Raw genomic sequence first — 19557 nt, forward strand, 5'->3', positions numbered from 1 at the left:
TTTTCAGCAGATTTTCACAGCTTTTTAAAGGTTGAGACAGTAACAACTCTGTGCAGTTTGGAGGTGGATAGAGCTTCCTGGCTTAATTGATGGTGCTGAAACAAAACCATTCAGCTGGGTACTTTAATCCTGAATTCCCTAACTCAGCAGAATTACTCGGTCTCTTAATTATTTACGTATTTCATGTGAGCCTGTTGCTCACAAACCTTGTTGAAGCAAGCAGGAGAGAGGCCAGGCTGAGATCTCATGGCTGTGTTACGGGAGTGCTCACAGACCCTGATGCAGGTGCTGCACAAACACAGAATAAAATGGGTTTGGCCCTCCAAGAGCCAAACTTCACCTCTGCCGTGAAAAGTGGGAGTGAAAACACCCCAGGAGGCTGGGGAATGGACAGGCAGCACCTTTCCAACAGCCTGGGGGTGGCTGGCAGTGCTGGTCTACATGAGAGATGGGTATGGCCTGGAAAATCAGCCTGTCCTCCCTTCCTGGAATGAACCACCACTCATGACCTTCCACAGATCCTGCTCTTCTTCTGGCCACGTGTGTAAGGTAAAACATACAGGCAGAGCAAGGTACACCCTAGAGGCTTCAGCTCAGTGCTTTTGGCAAAGGGACCTAAAGTCCTGAAAGACCCCGCACTCTGTGTGGGAAAACAAGGCTGAGGCTCGCTGGTTTTTCTGATGTTGTGGTTGCCTGTTTCAGCTGTTGCTCTTTTGTGCCAGAGGTTAACTTGTATCACCCATGATGAATGACTCAGTCAAGGGGTATTGAACGCTGATGTGTTTATCTTGTGGCAAGATGGGAATGTTGCAAACTTGTGAGCTGCGGGAGGCAACGGGCTAATTTGAGATTTGTTCCTAGCCCTCGCCATGCGAATGGTGTCGCTGCGAGCCCAGCAATGAAGTTCACTGTGTTGTAGCAGACTGCGCAGTCCCCGAGTGTGTCAACCCAGTCTATGAACCAGAGCAGTGTTGTCCTGTCTGCAAAAATGGTAAGAAAGAACTGTGTTGGCTTTAACAGAGATATAAAGGAAACATTTGATTGAAATGCTGTTACTGAGGTTTGCTTCCATCGGCACAGGCTGGTGTTTGGGCTGGTCCTTCTCCTGGTGCTTCAGTTATGGGGTGAAAGTTAAAACTGCCCTTCCTGGCCTGTGTCTTCTCCTTGAAGCAGATGGAATGGCTGGCTTGACAAAGCTTTTGTAGGATTGAGTCCTGATATCAGTGATTGTTGTTTCATGTCTTTGTTTTTTTTCTCAAAATTAGTCCAACAGAGAATCAAATACATGAGAAAAGAGAGGGTCTTTGTCCCTACATTAAGAAACCAATGGTTATTATCTAAGGCCAAGGGAAAAGTCAGCAAAATCAATGGCAGAACTTTTCCTGTGGCCAGTAAGACACCCACCAAGCCCAGACCATTGTTAGTTGTGTACTGGAGTCTGTGTGTAGCACTGGCCCTCATTGTCCTGCTGAGGTGATTTCATGAATTAGAGTCTGATTCATCAATACTTTCAAGAAATGTTTTGGAATGACTGAAAGTACCTATTTGGAAAATAAATCTGTTTCCAAAAAGGTCTCCCTGGTCTTGTACCGCAGCCTGTACTCACATACATCTCTGAAAAAGCACCTTTCTCCTAATGTAGATGTGAAGACAGATTAAAAGGTAAGGCAGCTGCACATAAACCTTTTCACAGCTTTCTAAACATGTAAGAAATGGCCACTTGGGTTCGGCTCCTTGTGTTTAGAATTCACTATCCGTATATATTTGCTCTTACATACATCACCACTGCTGGATAAGAGTAATGGCTGCTTTTGTACCTAAATGAAAATGTTGGTAAAGAAAATAACATTTTCAACACATTTTCTGCACTGTAAGACAGAGTAAAGGCAGAGAGTTGGAAACGTAAAATACTTTAACTGAAGGAACTTGAAAAATTAATGAAAAATTAAAAACTGTTTGGAAAATTATGCTATAAATATTACTTGAAATCCTAAGGTTTGTATCTATATTTCTGTTCAAAAATATTTTGTCAGATTTTCACTGAGTTTTGTGTTTCTGTTGGAAAGCAGAAAATGTTCACAGGAAATCTCATTGGTTTGTTTTTATTGCTGAAGTTCAGAGGAGAGGTTTGTTATCCAGCTCTGTGCACCACCTTTGTGTACATCTGTGTTTGGGTGTGAGGTTTCTCATCACACCCACCAAGACTGGTGCCGTGGGTTGGTGACTCGGGGGTACCGCTGGCTGTCACCAGGCTTGTCACCAAGTTCAGACCCATTCACACCCCAGCAAACACCTCTGGAGCATGTGTGGTCTCTGTGTTCCCGTCGCCCATAGGGCACCATCCCAAATCCCCTCATTTACAGTGGCAGCACATCCCATCCGGTTTGTGTCGCATGAATCCAACCTGTGAGCATCCCTGAGGCTTCCCAGCAGTGCAAGCTCAGAGGGGCCTTCACACAGGGCCAGGAGCGGCTGGATTTCCCTCCCAACCCTTCACCACCATGACCATTTCCCCCAGGAGCCACGCTCCCCCTTTGGGGATGGTGGTTTCTGTGTTGTAGTCCCCAACACCCCTGGTGACCAGGGGTGAGGAGCATCTTTCTTCCCAGAACAGAGTGCCCAAAACACCAGGGGGAAAGGGAAAGGGAAAGGGAAAGGGAAGGGGAAAGGGAAAGGGAAAGGGAAAGAGTAGCTCCTGCTGGTGGGGACAAGGACAGGAGGACAGAATGAAGACCAACTGCGTGCTGAATGGACTGTGGGACACAGTGAAGTGATTGGAACCCTCACAGAGAAGCCAGGAGGCTTCATCCATGGTTTTACCAGATCTCCACTCCTCTCTTGGCTCATCTGTTGGGGATAAACATAAAGTTCTGCAGCTGAAACCTATTTTAGACCTGGATGTACTTCTCACCATTGCCTTCAGAGCAGCCTGGATGCCTTGGGGAATCCTGTTCTCTGGGGCTTGCAGCACAGCTCAGCCAGCAGAGGGTCAAGGCTGCTCCTTGGGATGGAGGAGCATGTCTGCATGGGGGTGCCATGGGGGGAGCTGAACCCCTCCTGGTGCCCCAGCCTGGCTGTAGGGATGGAGACCCCTCAGCTGGAAGGGCTTTCTGCTCCTCCTGCTGCTGCTGGGGCTGAATGGCTTACAGTCGGCCCAAGCTGGCAGTTTTGGCTGTGTCCTTCACAAATGTAATGAAGTGATTCCCACAGTGACAGAAATTAGCAGGCACAAAGGCAGTCCCTGTGTCACGGGGAGTCTGATGATCAGAGTTTGTTACTGCTCTTGGACGTGGCTGAATGTAGCACACACTGTTCACCTTTCTTTTACAGTTTGGGAGATTCAAGTGGAAGTAGCAGCCATTCCTGTGTCTCTTCCCATCTGAATCCCTCTGACACATCCTAATGAATGAGGAGCACAGTGTTCTCAGCTCTGTGTTCATCTTGAGACCAAAATTTTGTCTTTCAGCTCTCCACTTCAGCCAATCAATTAAAGCTCAGTTTCACAAATGCATGAAGATAACACAAGCTGACAGACCCACTTAAATGACTGAAACACCCCTTTTTAAATGTATTTGTTTTTTTCCTTTCATTCAGTAGCTTTTGTTTTCTGCCAAAGGGCTGAAGACACAATGCCATGTTCTGGTGTGATGAAAAGATTTTAGTCCCTATGGTCATAATTTCAGACTGACAAACAGAAGAACTCAAGGGATACAGTTGCTGGGTGGGGGGAAGTAATTTCTGTGGTGCAAATCCTCAATTCAAAAGCTATCCCTTAAAATTTTGGTAAGGAAAATCCTTATTTAAGGTAAAACACAGCCCTGCATCATTTGCTGCACTCTGCTAGGGGCATGGCTTGTCTGCTTGTTTAACTGTTGCTGCTATTAATGAGAGAATAATTAATTCAGGTAGATTTTCATAACCTTATTAATTACATCCCACCAAGGGCAGAAGTTCTGTGATTCAGTGAGCACTGGCACAGGTTTCCCAGAGAAGCTGTGGCTGCCCCATCCCAGGAAGTGCCCAAGGCCACGTTGGACAGGGCTTGGAGCATCCTGGGATAGTGGGAAGTGTCCCTGCCCATGGCAGGGGGTGGAAGGGGATGATCTTTAAGATCCTTTCCAACCCAAACCAGTCTGGAATTCTGTGATTCTGTGATACTGCAAAAATCTGTTGATTCTAACATTCCTGGCCTGAAGATTCATAGAAAGCCAATAGTGATTTCTCTCCCATCATTTAAGAGCAGTCTGAACAAATGGCTTTGGAGATTTGTTCCTTCTTGGCCAAAGAAATGAAACTGTTACCTCGTACCTCACTAATCACAGCAGCTCATTCAAGGCAGGCTGTTCCTGGCAAGGGATGCCACATTCCACACGGAGCATGTGGACTTCACTGGGAGGCTCACATTTGGGGGTAAGGCAGGCTGAGGACATTTTCTCCTTCATGTCCTATCATCCAGTTTGTCAGAGTGGATTTTAAGGGCGATGGCTCCAGGTGCTGTGCAGCATTTCTGTCACAGAGATGAAAGGTCACTGGATTTCGCGTTTCCTGGTAGTGACAGACCGCAGAATTATGGCCCCGAGTTTTTATTTCCAGTGACTTCTCCAGACAAAAGTGTGTCACTGCTGTTAACTCTCTCCTCTGCAGGATCTCAAAGTGGCCTGACACTGTTAGAGTCCAGCCCACTCTACCATCACTGTCCCTCCTGCCCCAGGTTCTGCTGCAATTCTATGAGAACATCCACCCACTCCTCCTATGCCACAGCCTTTCCAAGCAAAAATTCCCAGCGAGGTCTGCATGCTCCCATGGCCAGGGCTTAGAGGTGCCTTTGTGGTGTTCCTGGGCCCTTCTCTCCTCACCCTGTGCTCTTCATTCACTCCCAGACCTCTGCTTGTCCCTCCTCATAATCCCATCCACTGCTGTGGGGTGAGCCCGGTACTGGCAGGATGTGTGTGTGGTTTAGCTCCCTCTCTGTGCATCACTTGGAGGTTGCTCTTCCCATTTCCTTCAGCCCTTTGGATGTGATCTGGGAACAGTGCAGGATGCTGGGATGGGGGGCATCCCCACTGTATCATCCCTCACATCACTTCAGCTGCTTTCATCTATGACCCAGATTAAATGGGTTCCTCTGCTGTGCCAGCTCCAAGCAGCTCACCTACTGCAGTGCACAAAAGGAGAAATTCACTGTGTTTCATTTTCTTGAGAGACGAACAAAACAAATATTATAAATTTTTGGGTTGGGGTCTGGTTTTGCCTCTAATTTAATTTTTGTTGTCACCAATCCTCAACAAAAGAATTTGTTACCCAATGAGCCAGATAAAAGCTAACATGTCCACAGTGAAATATTTCCTGGCAAGTGTGCTTACACAGCCTGGGCTCCTGGAGACATTCATGATGGAATACTGGGCATCAGGAAGACATTTCGTAGATAATCTGTCACTGAGTCTTTAATTAAAGTTTTAAATTATCGCAGTTGATACAGATTTCCAAGTAAAGAGGCTGATCTTGCCATCCACACACAAGTAAAAGATCCCTTTGACCTTCAACAGATTTTACATTGGTAAAATAGCATGTCTTCAGGCAAGGCTCTTGTGGGTATTTATTATAATGTCCTATAAATATTAATAAATCCTTGCAAATGTCTTCATATTTGAGGACATGAGCGCAAAAGTGAGTAAATAGTAATTTATTTCTGTGCATATAAACTCACGTTTTACCTAAGCTTCTCTCTTAATTTACTGAAATATAAACTTGCTGCTCATTATTTCTCTGTTGGAGTTAATTTGAAATAAGCATTCTGCACCCAGCCCGATCCTGCTGTAACACCGTGTGTCTTGCTCAGGAACCCTCCAAGGATTTTCCCAGCCCGTTGAAGCCTTTCCTTTGGCAAACAAATCCGTGTTACACTTGTCCCTGGGCGAGCTTTGCATGTCTCTGTGTAGGATAACACCCCGGAGCAGACCTTTGAGGCTGCCTTTTCTCAGCCAGTGCTATGAAGAAATGCATTTTGTCCGAGTGGGAGATGTTTGGGAGCTCCCAGGGGTGTCCCTTTGGAAAAGCTGTGCTGTGGACAGTGGGGCAGTTGGTGTGTGGACATGGGCCAGGCTGTTCCCATCCTGCCCAGCCAGTTCAGAAGTGGTTCATGAACTTCATTTCCATTCCCAAAGTAAGCAGGGCAGGAACGTCCGGACGCCGCGGAAAGAGGCACTGGCGGTGCAGTCAGGGAGCAGCGCTCTTCCTTCCCAACCAGGGACAGCCAAACCCCAGCCCAGGTACTGCCCTGGGAGGGCAGTGGATCCATCCTCTTTGCAAAACCCTTTGGGATTTTGCAGGACAAAAGGCTCCATCTCAATGTAAATTCTTTTAGGTGAAGGTGATGGATTAACGGTGCGTGTTCATAACCAGTACTGACAAAAACCCTTCCCCACGTGGTCTCTGTTGTTTCAAATTATCGCTGTCTTGAAAAGTGCCAAGGTTTTAATGTGGAATAATCCAGTGCTGGTGCTTTATTGCGTAAATGTAGCTTGTTATTTATCTGCAAGATGTGGATCGCTGAAGCTCCAGGTCATTGTTTTGGAAAGCTTCTGCTTCCAACTTGATCAATGACAAAAAAATCAAGGAAGCATGGTAAAAAAAATTACTAAAAGTTTGAGGAAAAAAAAGGGAAGGATTTGGGAACAGGATGTTTTGTCTGCCATTTGATTATATACAACTGTTGGAGGATAAAGGCGACACAGAAAATGTGGCAAGAGGATGAGAGAAGACTTCATGTTCATTTACTTTGTGGAAAACAGTGATTTGGAGCCATGGGGAGATCCCTTTAGAGAAAAAAAAACCAAAAAAAACCAACAACTAAATAAAATTCCTCTTCTAATTTATTTCAGAAATTCCTGAAATGGCCAGATTTTAAGATTGCACTTAAACCCCCTTCAGTCACAGTCTATGCAATGTGCTGGTTGGTTGTGCAGATGCAAGGGAATGTGCCCAGCCAAGGAGAAGAAGTGCTCCCCACGCCGGATTTTGCTGGACTCCACCATCCTCTCCCCAGGTCCTGGCAGCTGAAGGCAGTAGCGTAGCATAGCCACGTCACCCTGCATGGCTGGGAGTTACTAATGGCAGCCAACTTTTGGGGCACTTGGTCACCCCACAGCCACCACCCCCTCTGGGTGTCAGCCCAAGGGGCCATGGGAAGGATTGGATAATGTTCTTTGAGATGACCAGCAGGAGTGTGAACTGTGGTGCCCTTTTAGCTCAATTAAAGCAGTGACTTCATTATCAACAGAGGAAAGAAAGGATTGATTTGCAAGTTGGTAGAAGATACAAGACTGAAAATGAGGAGGTGTATTTGGGCCAGGCAGACACCAACCTGACAAAACACTGTCAGTGTTCGCTTTACTGTTCCTTGAGAAGTCATTTCCCTGAAACTGATTTTCAGTGGAGCTTGTCCATCTGACCACGTCAGGCCAAGGGGTTAAAAGCATGAAGATGCTGAACTTGCTGGTGAGTATTGGACACAAAAGCACTGTCAAGAGCTAGATCCTCCATTGCTTTGGAAATCTTCAGCACTTGGATTATCCAGATGCTTAAATGCCCTGCTGACTCAAGGTTGATCTGCTCCCCATGGTCACAGCTGTTGGAAGAGGCCTCTATAACAGTGAAGAGCTTTGGAAAAATTAAACCTTCCAAAATTAGCCATCCTGGTGTTGGACAGCATCAGGGAAGGCTGAGTTGAATCTGCTACCTCGTGAAGTTTGAGAGAAAGTGAGACTGAGAGTGATGAGGGAGAGGAAAAGGCTTTAGAGAACAAAAAAAGCCCTGAAGTGAGCAGTGCTTAATGTGAATAAGTTCATCCCACAGCTCAGAGCTCACACAAAGCCGGGGTGCTGGGCTGTGCAGTGACAGGGATGCTGCTGGAAGAGCTCCATTCCCAGGGAGCTGCAGCAGGACAGCAGCCCCTGAACGTGGCGTGTTCACCTGCACAGGTCACCTGCTTCTTCCTGAGCCTCTGTGTGCTCTGCCTCTGCCCAGCAAGCAAGAAAGGGATAATTCACAAATTAAACACGGCAGGAAAAGGCTCTGCCCGACTGCTGAAGGCCAGGCAGGAGCTGAAAGTGGCTACCCTGGATTTGTACCCCAGGTCCTAACCATGCTTCCACCACAGCAGAGTTCAGATGAATGCAAAAGGCACCCTGAAGAGAAGGGTCAGGGAGGACCATGAGAAGCCATGTGTGGGATGGGACCAGCTCCAAAGCTCTCTTTCAGTGGACACAGCTCTCAGAGATGTGGGAAACACGTTACCTGGTCTCCATTACTCTTCAAACTCAGAAATATTTACCAAGAAGCTTTTGCTCATAATGATTGTTCCCCTTTGGGGAAATGTTGCTGAAGTTTGTGTGCACTGGCCTGTGAGAGTGGTGGTTCAAGATCCACTATCATCATGATAGTGTCTTGTAGAGAAGGGGTGGGTGAGGGGTTTTTTGGAGGGGAAGAGTTCCTAGATTCTGTTTGGGAATCTGGGTTCCTTTGCAGAACGCAAGGAGCCTGGGCAGTACTGAAATTAAAGCAGGCATCGTGTTGCTGTTCCCCACCTGATTCTTGGTGTGACTTTAAAATACCAAAAGTGACTTTATGATCCAATGTCATTGCTGTAAACCATTTTGCTGCAAGAGAAGCTTAAAGCCAAATCCTGTGTCGGTGTCACTTGGTGTAAAACACAGCTTTGTTTTACTCAGATTTACTCCAGCTGAGGGAGGATCTGACCTGCTGATAGCTCTGGGTGGCTCAGAGGCACATTGCAGGAGGCTGGGGTGCTTTGCATGGTCAGGGTTTCTGAAGGGATTAGGGAGGGTTTGCTTTGGCTGCTCTAGAAGGTTGGGATTATGAAGCATATCTGTATGAGGAGAGTGGCAGACACTGTCTTCATGTATTTCTAATTTGATGAATGTTTAATGCTTCTTTATTGGAGCCTACACATATGTAGAGGACTTTAAGAAGGGGTTGACTTATGTCAAATAATTTATGTTTGAGCTGCTCCTTTTATATGAAATGCAGACTTTACAGAGCAAAGAGACTGTAATGAAAATATGAATTAAAGATTAGAGCTAAGCAAGTCTGAGAACACTTAGAATTAAGAAAGATGCTAACAAGTTTTCTCCTGCTTCCTTCCCTTCCCTCCACCTTTCCCTCAGCTCCATCCCCTCTCCTTTGGCAGGGTGCTACATTTAGGGCAGCCTTCTGTCCCTCCCACATGGGTACAGCTCTGTGAAGGACAGCAGGGCAGTGATCTCAGCCTGGCTGTTACTGTGTGGTCATGCACTAGCCCAGCCTGTCACTTGCCAACTCACCCATCACTTTGGCTGGAGAGATTAAAAAGTGGGTTGAAGGTGTGTTTTTCTTCATCTCTCTCCCTGATTTGCTGGTGAAGTGCATCAGCTGGGCACAACAAAAATGAGTGCAGTTTTGGTGGAGCCGATTGCCAGAGGGCACCACACCACAGTTTGGTGCAGTACAGCCAGGTGAGGGTGCAAGGACACCGTGGGTGGGTGGCAGTGGTGCTGTGTGTGACAGGGGTGGAGCTGTGCTGCCTGTGGAAGGTTCCTGTAGGAACGGGAGAGGCTGGGACAGTGCCATCCATCACATAATTCCCTGTTGTGCAAGGTGCTCTGCTGTCCACAAACATCAGCGTCCATTTCCTTCCACCCCTCGGCTCACCCCATGGCTCTCAGCTGCCTCGCTTCCTGCTCTGGCTTTGCACAGGTGCCTTCAGCTGTCAGGGCAGGTCACCAGGCCCAGCACCAGGGCACTGCTCCCACAGCACGAGGCTTCCCTTGGCTCCATCCCCGCAGCACAGGCTGCAAAAGGGCTTGGCTGGTGCAGGGGTTCCTTTCTTGCTCTCCTTGTTCATGTTTTGAAAACCCTTCTGCAGTGTTGATCAGAATTACTGCCCAAGACTGAAGAGCTTAGGCTTGGTCATGAGCAAATAAAAGCCTGGTGGGATTGAGGAGAGGATGTTGCTTTCTTCGCTGTGGCTGGGGGGTTGGCATGGGTCAGTTCTCTGCAGCTCTGGCCGTGTTGATGCAGCTCAAGGAAAGAGGAGATGCCCATGGGAACCTACCAGCACTTTGTAATGGGAGGTGGACTCCAGGATGTCCATATTCCACTTGTACCCAATTATAATCCCCTCAAGGACCTCACTGAGGAGTTCAAAGAAAAAGGAGTCATTACAGACCAGTACCACAATTGGTGCAAACTGTTGTAATTCATTTTAGATCAGCTAAGCCACAACCTGTCCTGGTTACAAATGTCTTGTGCCAGGTAGTGCTGGTAGGGAAGCAGTTTGTTAGAATAAATAGAGCAGGAGCTGATGATCCAAAAAAAGGAGTGTTGGTGTCCTGCCCAGGGATCTGTTGAGAGCAGTGGGTCTGTGTGAAGATGAGCACACAAAGTTCTCCCCAAGCTGTCAAAGTTCTGACTTTTTTCCACTGCAGCTGTCTGGAAGTACTTGAAGAAGATGGGAATATGTTGGTCAGAAGATGCTGACTCACTGAAACCTCCCTGGGAAAAGGGCCAATTACAGCAAACTCGCTGTTTGTACGTTAAAAAGGTTTGGGAAAAAACTGGAAGTGATGAGATGACCCATTTAATGCTTTCAGAACAAACTCTGGGAGGATAAAGGGGGTCACATGGTTTTAGATCTAGATCTTTATTTTGTACTTTGGAATATTTCAATGAGGAAGACAGAAACAAAGGGGCTTTTTGCCCTGTTAATTACTTCACACAGCCTGCTCTGATTTTTACTGAAGGCAGAAAGTGTTTGCACCTTTGACTTTCCCTCCCCAGGTGAGTGGGAGAGGAACAGGAGAAATAGCTCTGACTGTGATGGGAAATGTCCTTCCTGCTTGGATCTCCCTCTCACCTGGGTAAGTAACCAGGTCCAGGATTGACAGAAGCTGACAAGAAAAATGGAAAGGGACTATTTACAAACGTAAATTGGAGTGACAGGACAAGGGGGAATGGCTTCACACTGACAGAGAGTAGGTTCAGACTTCTGGAAGAAATTCTTCCCTGTGAGGATGGTGAGACCCTGGCACAGACTGCCCAGAGAAGCTGCCCTGGAAGCTCTCACCACGTACAGACAGGGCTACAACACCCAGGCAGTGACTGATCCCCCCTAACACCCACCTGTGCTACAAGGAAAGCAGCAAGAGGGAATTTCTGGTTACTTTTCAAATTGTGCCAAACAAAAGAGAAATGTATTATTACAGGCAACTTCAAACTGTAATTATTAAATTGTAAATTAAATGGGAAACTGTGATAAAAAAATGAAAACCTGCCCATGATAGTAACAATTAGATATATTTGCTGTGTTTTACACAGAAACCACTTTTTGTCTTGGCTACATCATGCCCCCCCCAGAGAGTAAACTCTGTGATCCAGTTCCTCAGGCTGATGGCCTGGCTGCCTTGCTCCTAGGGAAACATCCATGTTTTGTGTACAGCTGAGGATCTGCCCCCTCTCTCATTCAACCTAACAGCTCGACAGTGAAGGTTTCACATGCAAAAAAAAGGGTCAGGGCAGTTCCTGTGCCTCTATAAGCCCCCCCGTGGACAGTTCCACCCAGACTTGAGACACAGCCCTGCCCAAATGGTTATTTGGGTTTCCTAGTTGGAGCAGCCCCTGAAATAAAGGTCCCTACTTTTATTTACAGATTTAGCCTAACTCATATCTATGGATCTAAAGGCTAGAGGAGAGCTGCTGAAAGAGGAGTGGCCTCCACAGAAGCCCCCAACAAAAAACACCCAGGATTTTCCTCGCTGCTCTGTTGTGTGCACAGCATTTTTACAGTTGACACTTGCCCTTCTGCTGTGCTTGTTCTCTCCCTCTCAGGGAAGTGCTGCCTGTGCTCTCCCTCTTGGCTTCATATGCCCAAGCTCCTGTTCTAGCCAGGGGTTAAAGTAGCCAGACAGGAGAGGAGAGGAGAGGAGAGGAGAGGAGAGGAGAGGAGAGGAGAGGAGAGGAGAGGAGAGGAGAGGAGAGGAGAGGAGAGGAGAGGAGAGGAGAGGAGAGGAGAGGAGAGGAGAGGAGAGGAGAGGAGAGGAGAGGAGAGGAGAGGAGAGGAGAGGAGAGGAGAGGAGAGGAGAGGAGAGGAGAGGAGAGGAGAGGAGAGGAGAGGAGAGGAGAGGAGAGGAGAGGAGAGGAGAGGAGAGCATCAGCTGGTGAAGAGCAGTGGCTTGGCAGGTTCTCATGGGGTGCTGGCAGGCACCATCAGACTGCCCAGGCTGGGCTCTTCCACCCATGGATGCACCAGAGCTCCAAAGCCCCACCTGAAAGCTTTTCCTTGCTGGAATAGGGGTTGTCAGATGTGAAGCTGAGGCTCAAAGTGCATCAAGAAAACGTGTAGGTTTTGTTCTCCTGACTGCAGTTTGGGCACAGCGTGCCCTGATATGGGAAGTGTTGGCACAGGGAAGTCTGCAGTAACCCAGGGATTGCATGGGCTCATTGGATGTTGGCTCTGAGGTGGGACCAACCCAATGGTTCTCATCTCTGTGTGCATTAATAGGTCACAGCCATGGGGGTCAGCAAGACATCATTGACTTCCTGTTTTCCACTAATCTGTTGGGCAAAAATAATTCAATCAAATCCCCCACATAAACTCATCATGTCACAAACAGTGGTCATGCACTACCCCAGCCTGTCACTTGCCAACTCACCCATCACTTTGGCTGGAGAGATTAAAAAGTGGGTTGAAGGTGTGTTTTTCTTCATCTCTCTCCCTGATTTGCTGGTGAAGTGCATCAGCTGGGCACAACAAAAATGAGTGCAGTTTTGGTGGAGCCGATTGCCAGAGGGCACCACAGTTTGGTGCAGTACAGCCAGGTGAGGGTGCAAGGACACCGTGGGTGGGTGGCAGTGAGGTGGAAGTGGCAGGGACACCTGGCAGCACCAAGCAGGAATCCTGACAAATGCCACGGGCACAGCATTCCAGAAATGTGTCCCACGTGTTGCAGTGTCTCCTCGTGCACTTCACCACACGGTGGCTGGGTTTGTGCATTTCTCAGCTGAATCAGGCTGCTGTGTCAAGGATTTTGGCAGTGCACCCCAGGAGGGGATCTCTGGGGCAGGGCAACATCCATCAGCACACACAAATAATCACAGAACGGTTTGGGTTGGAAGCATCCTTAAAAATCATCCAGTTCCATCCCCTGCCATGGGCAGGGATGCAGTAGCAATGTGCCACATTGCTGCTTTGACTTAAGGCAGGCAGGCCACATTTTAGGGGTGACATTTTCCTCCTTCTAGCATCTCCAATCTGTGCCAGACATGTATTTGTGCCCCTCATGCCATCCTGCCCCTAACATTTCACAAGACCTGTCCTAATTTTTCTCCAAAAATTTGCCAGCTGAGAAGTAAATAAAGGTGAGAGAGTTTATTCCCTGAGTTTGGCAATCACTTCATGGCCCAGGGAGGAAGGAGGCAAAGTAAGAATCAGGGAGGGGATCTGTCTCAGAGGCACTGGGGCAATGCTGTCTTTAAAACGTATTTCTGTGGCTTTCTTCTGGGGCTAAAACTGAGACAGAAAGAAACCAACAGCGTAACTTCTGCCACTGGCAGGTTTTCCTCTTCCAAGGCCAGCTGTGGTTATGTTTGGAGTGCTTTGCTCTTTGTGGCAGTTTTGGCTATTGATGCCATAGGTACAAGGGACCATCTGGAAATCTGCTGCCAGCTTTAGCAAGTGCTAACAGGGAGTTATGTTTGCTGGGCCCACGTTTGTTTGCTGGCTGCAGCAGCTCTGTGTTCAGCACATTTGGGCTCCCCCCTGTACCCCAACAAGGCAGGCTCTGGATCCAAGCCTGTGTCAGGGCACACACAAAGCCTCCAAGCCTCCCCAGGAATTCCCACCCTCTTTCACTTGCAGGGTTTGGAGTGGTTCTAGCTTTTGGGGTGTTGGTTTTCCCATCTCTTTTTACCTCCTGTGGCTGTTGAGCACAGCTTTTGTTTTATGTGTTCAGGAGTACAGGAGTGTGTTTCATTTTCCAGATTAGAATATGCTCAGAGGTATAATCAGGTCCTTCCACAGTATTTAATTATCCATAATTAAAGGCATCTACACAAAGCAGCAGATTTTCAAAGACTATTCCTGTGTTACATTGCTAATGAATTAAGTAATTAATTGGCATTGAAAAAATACAATAGGAAACATCAATCTTTTAAAGTAAAGCATTTTTTAGGGGTTTTACAAAATCATTAACTCATATCAGGTCAGTAGCTGTTCTAATGTCTAAATCCCCCTTCTGGCTTTAAAAAAATTCTAAGGCAGAAAATGAATGCAGGAAAAACAAGGCAGGGAATACTAGCTGAGGAGTGTGGGAACACTCAGAAATGGGGAATTTTTGGAAGGCATTGTCCATCACTTTGCCACCCTGTCCCACAGTTCCTTCCCTCTGCCACTAAGACGTGAACCAATTCCCATCACACTTGAGAAGGCAGTTTGCAGCCTCAAACCTTCCTGTGGCTGCAAGTCAAATACAGTTTTCTGGGTTTAGTTTGAATATCCTGCATCCCCTGATGAGTCCCAGTGCCTCTGTGCCTCAGTTTACCCAGTGCACTTCCCTGTCCCACAGGAATGTGGGAGGATAATGGGTTGTGAGCCATTCAGATCCTGTGGTGCCACTGAGACCAGAGGGCGAGCAAGAATTTCATCCAGGAATTAAGTAATAAAAACAGACTGCAGAGAAGGGTAACAAAGCATTTGGGAAGTTTGGGCAGGAGGGATGCAGAATCAGCATCATTTTTCCACAGCCTTTCATCATCCCCAGCTGCTACCTCACAGAATAACTGTCCTGTCCCAGCACATCAGCACAATATCACACCTGCCAGAGTATAAGGGCCACATGCACTGTGGTTATGCCTTTTGTGGTGACATCCAGAGTTATGGGCAAATGAAAGAACCTTGCTTTTTTCATTGGGTGATTTCATTAAGTCCAATTGTTCCCATGCTAAACCAGCACCGCTCATTTTACTTCTTGCATGGCACCATCTGAAAGCATCCTGGAAATGTCATGGATACTGTTAAACTCAGGTAGGGGAAGAGCATGGGAAGAGCAAAACCTGAGACAAAACATGGATTACAGCTGCTTCTGTAGCTGCTGGAGAAATCAAGACAGGTCCAAGCAGAAGTGTTTAGGGGCCTGTTTATTCCAGAAGCACCAACCTCTGCTTGTTTCTTCTGTCCATCAGACCGAGGTGTGCCCGCCCTTGCAGTGCCTTGGTCTCCCCATGTGTGTCCTCAAGATCTATCCACTCCTCCTGCCCTTCCCCTCCCATTCCCTCCTCCTCCTGTTTCCTCAGGAGATGCACATTTTGGCACAGCAGTGCCATGTCCTGTCTCTCTAACACCAGGTTTAATGGTTGGGGTGGGGTCAGGGAAGATGTTTTCCTCATTTTCCTTTTCTGTGCCGCAGGCAGGTAATTAAATCCCCCCACATAAACTAAGAAATATTGTTCCTGCCATTGTGGTTATTCCACTTCTACAGATAATCAGTCACTTGTATGGATTTGCATAGAAATGGGAGCTTTGCCACTGCAGCCCATCCTAAATTTATAGGGATGAAAACAGGCAGATCCAAAGGCTGATACTGTTCAACAGCCCCCAGAAGATGCATCCTTTGACTGGAGGGGGAACCTTTGCTGACTTCTAACTTTTAACATTAAATTCCCCTTTCACATGGGTCTTCTACCTGCCCATGGCCATCATTTCTGTATCCATCATCACAGAGGCCAGGAGGCTGGGGATAGTGATGGAGACTGTGGAGGCCAGGGAGCTGGGAATGGTGGTAAAGGCAGCAGGAGATGGCTCATGCTCAAAGTCAGCAGCAGAACACCCAAAACTCAAACACAAGCCAAGAGCAGGAAGAAATGGTTTCCACAGCAGCTCCTTCCTTACCTGGAAAGTTTTCTCTTTGCTTTGAAATCCCATTTCTAACACAAGCCCACACTCAAAACCACCATCAGAAAAACCTGTCACCAGGTGGGAAGTGCAAGTGAGACCGTGCTGCTGCCCACATTCATGCCATGATGGCAGAAGAGCCTGAGGGCATTTTTCCATCAATTGTCCCCATCCCACAGGGTTCTGGATTGCAGTGGTGCTGTTTTCCAGACAGGAGCTGGAGGCTGATCCCGAGCACGTGGTTCCCCACAGCTCAGAAAACTCCTGTTGCACTGGGGTGGGTTTGCAGCATGCTCCACTGCTAAAGGAACAACTCAGACAAATGTATAGCAATCCTGGCTCTTCCCTCCTACATTTTTTTGCTCCTGTTTGATAGAAAATGAGCCCAGTCATAGTTTCAATTTCATTTATGACTGATCTGAAAAAATCCCCTCACCCCATAAAACATCGCACAGTTGTAGTGACCAAGTTAGATTCAATTCTGGCTTTATATTGAGTTGACATGAAGCCAGCTCTCTTCCATACATCATCTGTGATTGCAGTTAAGCATGAAATACTGTTTTAATTCTTACACCAAATGTGGGATTTTTTTTCTGGAGAAAAAAAGACATAAAAATGTTAAAGTGGGCCATAAAAATCATTATATTTTCACATGAAGCGCAACCAAGAGGCGAATAAGTTGCGTAAAAGCTCACAAGACCCAGGGGAAAAGTCCTGCTTGTTATTCTCTTATTGTTAACCTTTGCCTTTGAGTGGAGACACCTGGGCAGGGACCACAGGCCTGGTGCTTTGGCATCCAGGGGCTGTCTGGGCTCTTATTCCCCTAGATCAGGGTGTCCTCACACACCTGCATGGACCAAGAGCTGTGGCTGCCTGTGGGAGCTGCTGCTCCCTGCCAGTGTCCCAGCGTCCCTGGGAGCTGCCCAGACCACTGCAGGATGAACATCCAGCCAAGCCCTTGGGTGAGTTTGCTTCTTGGCATCCCAGTTCCTTCCTTGGGAAGTGTTGGCTACAAGGGCACAGTCACTGGGACATGCATTGTTCTGTGGCTGCTCCTGGCACCTGAGCCAGTGAGGTGAGGGCAGCACAAACACCACAGCACAATATGCATGCATTTGTATTTGTTTTTTCCTTCACTTAAAGGTTTAGTGTCTGGAAAGTCCAACTTTTCCTCTCTTTGGCTGTTGATTTTACTGGTAACATTGTTAGCTGATGCAGTAGTTTAATGGTAGTTCTGTTAATTGATTTCCTTTAAATTAATCTATTTGATAGCAACTCAAAAAACCCCACCTCACCTCATGCAATGATTGAACCAATAAAAACATGAATATGCCTTCAGTGCTGTTGGAATTCATTTTGGGAAGTATGTATTTGGACAACTAAGCCTGTTGCTTACTTGAAAGGTTAAAATTACCTCAGAGTAGCTTTCATTGCCCACAATTACAATCTACCTGTTTTTTAAAAAAAAATAAAAATAAAAAAAAATCTATGGTATTCTCCCAAAGCTTTATGCTGTCTGCAAAAAAAATTTTAAGAGCTAATCCTGTTTGTTTTCTCAGGTAAAGTTGAAATACACATTTCTCCCTTAATAGGTGGTTACTGCTGGCTTTGAGGTGTTACAGTTTTCCTTCTCCAGCCCAGAGTGTGCACAGTAGAGCCTGGTTCAGAAAATCTGCTTTGGATGCACAGCTCCTGCCCATGCAATGCTGGGCCCTTTGCCTTTGCAGGGTTTTTTACCATACACTAAACTTTTCAGTGCTGATCAAGGTATTTGCACACATAGATCCTTTTCAAATGAAGAGGAATTTGGTATATAAATCCCATAGGTGACTTTGAAAATGCCAACCTGCATTTTACACTAAAAGGAGGGGGGAAAACCCTGGATTTACAGATGTGTCTGAAGCACTGGGAGTTGCTCTTCTGCTGTCTGGGAGCTGATCCATGTGCTGGCTCCTCCAGCCAGGTGAAACCTCCTTGGTTTCACTCCAAGGGTGCCCCTGTTGGGGTGTATGAGTCAGCAGAGTGAATAAGGTTATATAATAAAGGGTTATGAATTTGATGCCTATTAATTTGCACTGCAGCAATGCCTAACGCTGCTGGCAGCATTCCCTAACCCATAACTGGGCTAGAAACTCAGTCAAATGGGCAGACTGGGGCTGGAGGTTTTGCAGGGAGCTCCAAGTGCACTTGGATATGCTCCCAACTTTGGTTTTGGTGCACTTGGGATGAGAAACAGAAATCCTGTGTGCACAGGATTGAGGGAAATGTCCATATGGGGAGGCAGCTGTGGGTGTCTAACTAAAGCAGTGGGAAATGTACTCCTTGCATTGTTTTCTTTGGTGAGCCCAGATCATGAGCTTTGCTCCACCATCTCCGTGCTGCCTTCCTCGAGTGAGCTGTGCCAAAGGTCTGACCCAGAGCTCTGCTGCCCTGGCACAGGCAGTGCCCAGAGAAGCACGGGTTGGACATGACCATCCAGAAACCATCAGGCACTGGAAGCTGTGACTGCTCCATCCCTGGAAGTGTCCATGGTCAGGCTGCCCGGGGCTTGGAGCAGCAAGAGGTATCCCTGCCCGTGGCAGAGGGTAGAGGTGGATGAGCTTTAAGGTCCTTTCCAACCCAAACCATTCTGGGATTCTGTGCTCAGCCTTGGGCTTGGTCCCCTGCTGTCCAGCTCATCCCACAAGCACAGCAGATGAAGAGTGCAGTGGGGCTCCACCATTTTCAGCTGGTGCATTTTAGCTGTGGAAGGGACACTGTCTCCATTTGTCTTGGTGAGGGATGGTGTCCAGCATGTCCGTGGAGATGGGAGCCCATGGACGTCACCGCTGCCAAACAGACGCCTTTTAAATTGCACCCATAGATCTTCCCTGCACCGAAACGTCCCTGCTCTGGTATTTAGTGATGCCTGAAGTTACGTCTCCACATCAAATTAAGTAACTGTGTTATCAATAAGGAGGAGTAATGTGGTGTATTCCCTTCTGGATGTCTCCCTGTCCCTCATTTGTTTGCTGCTGCTGATTAAGATGGATAACGAGCCATCAGTATTTTTCTAACTGCAGTGCAAAGCACTGAGGCCTAAATCAGTCTCTGTCACTGGGTGCCAGCTCACAATTTAGGGAACCTGAGCGGGGCCCCTGCGTTCACTGGGCTCCAAGGCAGCAGATACTTGGGACTGCCTGAGCAAAGCCTGGATGATGTGAGCATCTCGCTGTGTGGAGAGGCAGGAGGGGATGTGGGGCCACCAGGAGGTCCCTTTCAGGCATCTTCAGGCACCCAGTAATGTGAATTATGGCTGGAAAAATCTCTCCTGTAAATAGGCAGTACTTGGGAAGGGCTGTTAACACTCTCTTGTGAGCAGTGAAGAATGCAGGAAGGATGGAAAAGAGCTGCAGATCAGCTTCAGAGGAGAGTAATTCTTTGGGGCAGTGGTGCGCACGATTGAAAGCTCATGGATGTCTGGAAGGTACCTCCAGATGGCTCCAGGAGCTGTTAGCCAGAGCCAGCAGGGTTTGACAACAAATGAAAACAGAAAAGGCTCTGATTTTGAAACATTTTACAGAACAGAGTGAAACTGAGAGCATTTATTGGAGGTGCCATCTCTCCCTGGGTGT

At 47.4% G+C, this 19557-nt stretch overlaps 1 protein-coding gene across 3 annotated transcripts in view; it reads left to right on the forward strand.

Moving 5' to 3' along the window:
* The window catches only part of VWC2L (von Willebrand factor C domain containing 2 like), a 45926-nt gene that overhangs the window by 17598 nt on the left and 8771 nt on the right, over positions 1–19557 (forward strand). For 2 of the 3 annotated variants that reach the window (XM_058840015.1, XM_058840016.1), the window contains exon 3: positions 862–991. In XM_058840015.1, coding sequence (XP_058695998.1) covers positions 862–991 — 130 coding nt within the window. Of the gene's footprint in view, positions 1–861; positions 992–15041; positions 15162–19557 lie in introns of those variants that run through there. The other variant, XM_058840017.1, reaches the window with a different exon arrangement.

This window comes from Poecile atricapillus, chromosome 5, assembly GCF_030490865.1.
Source record: "Poecile atricapillus isolate bPoeAtr1 chromosome 5, bPoeAtr1.hap1, whole genome shotgun sequence".
NCBI classification, from domain to species: domain Eukaryota; kingdom Metazoa; phylum Chordata; class Aves; order Passeriformes; family Paridae; genus Poecile; species Poecile atricapillus.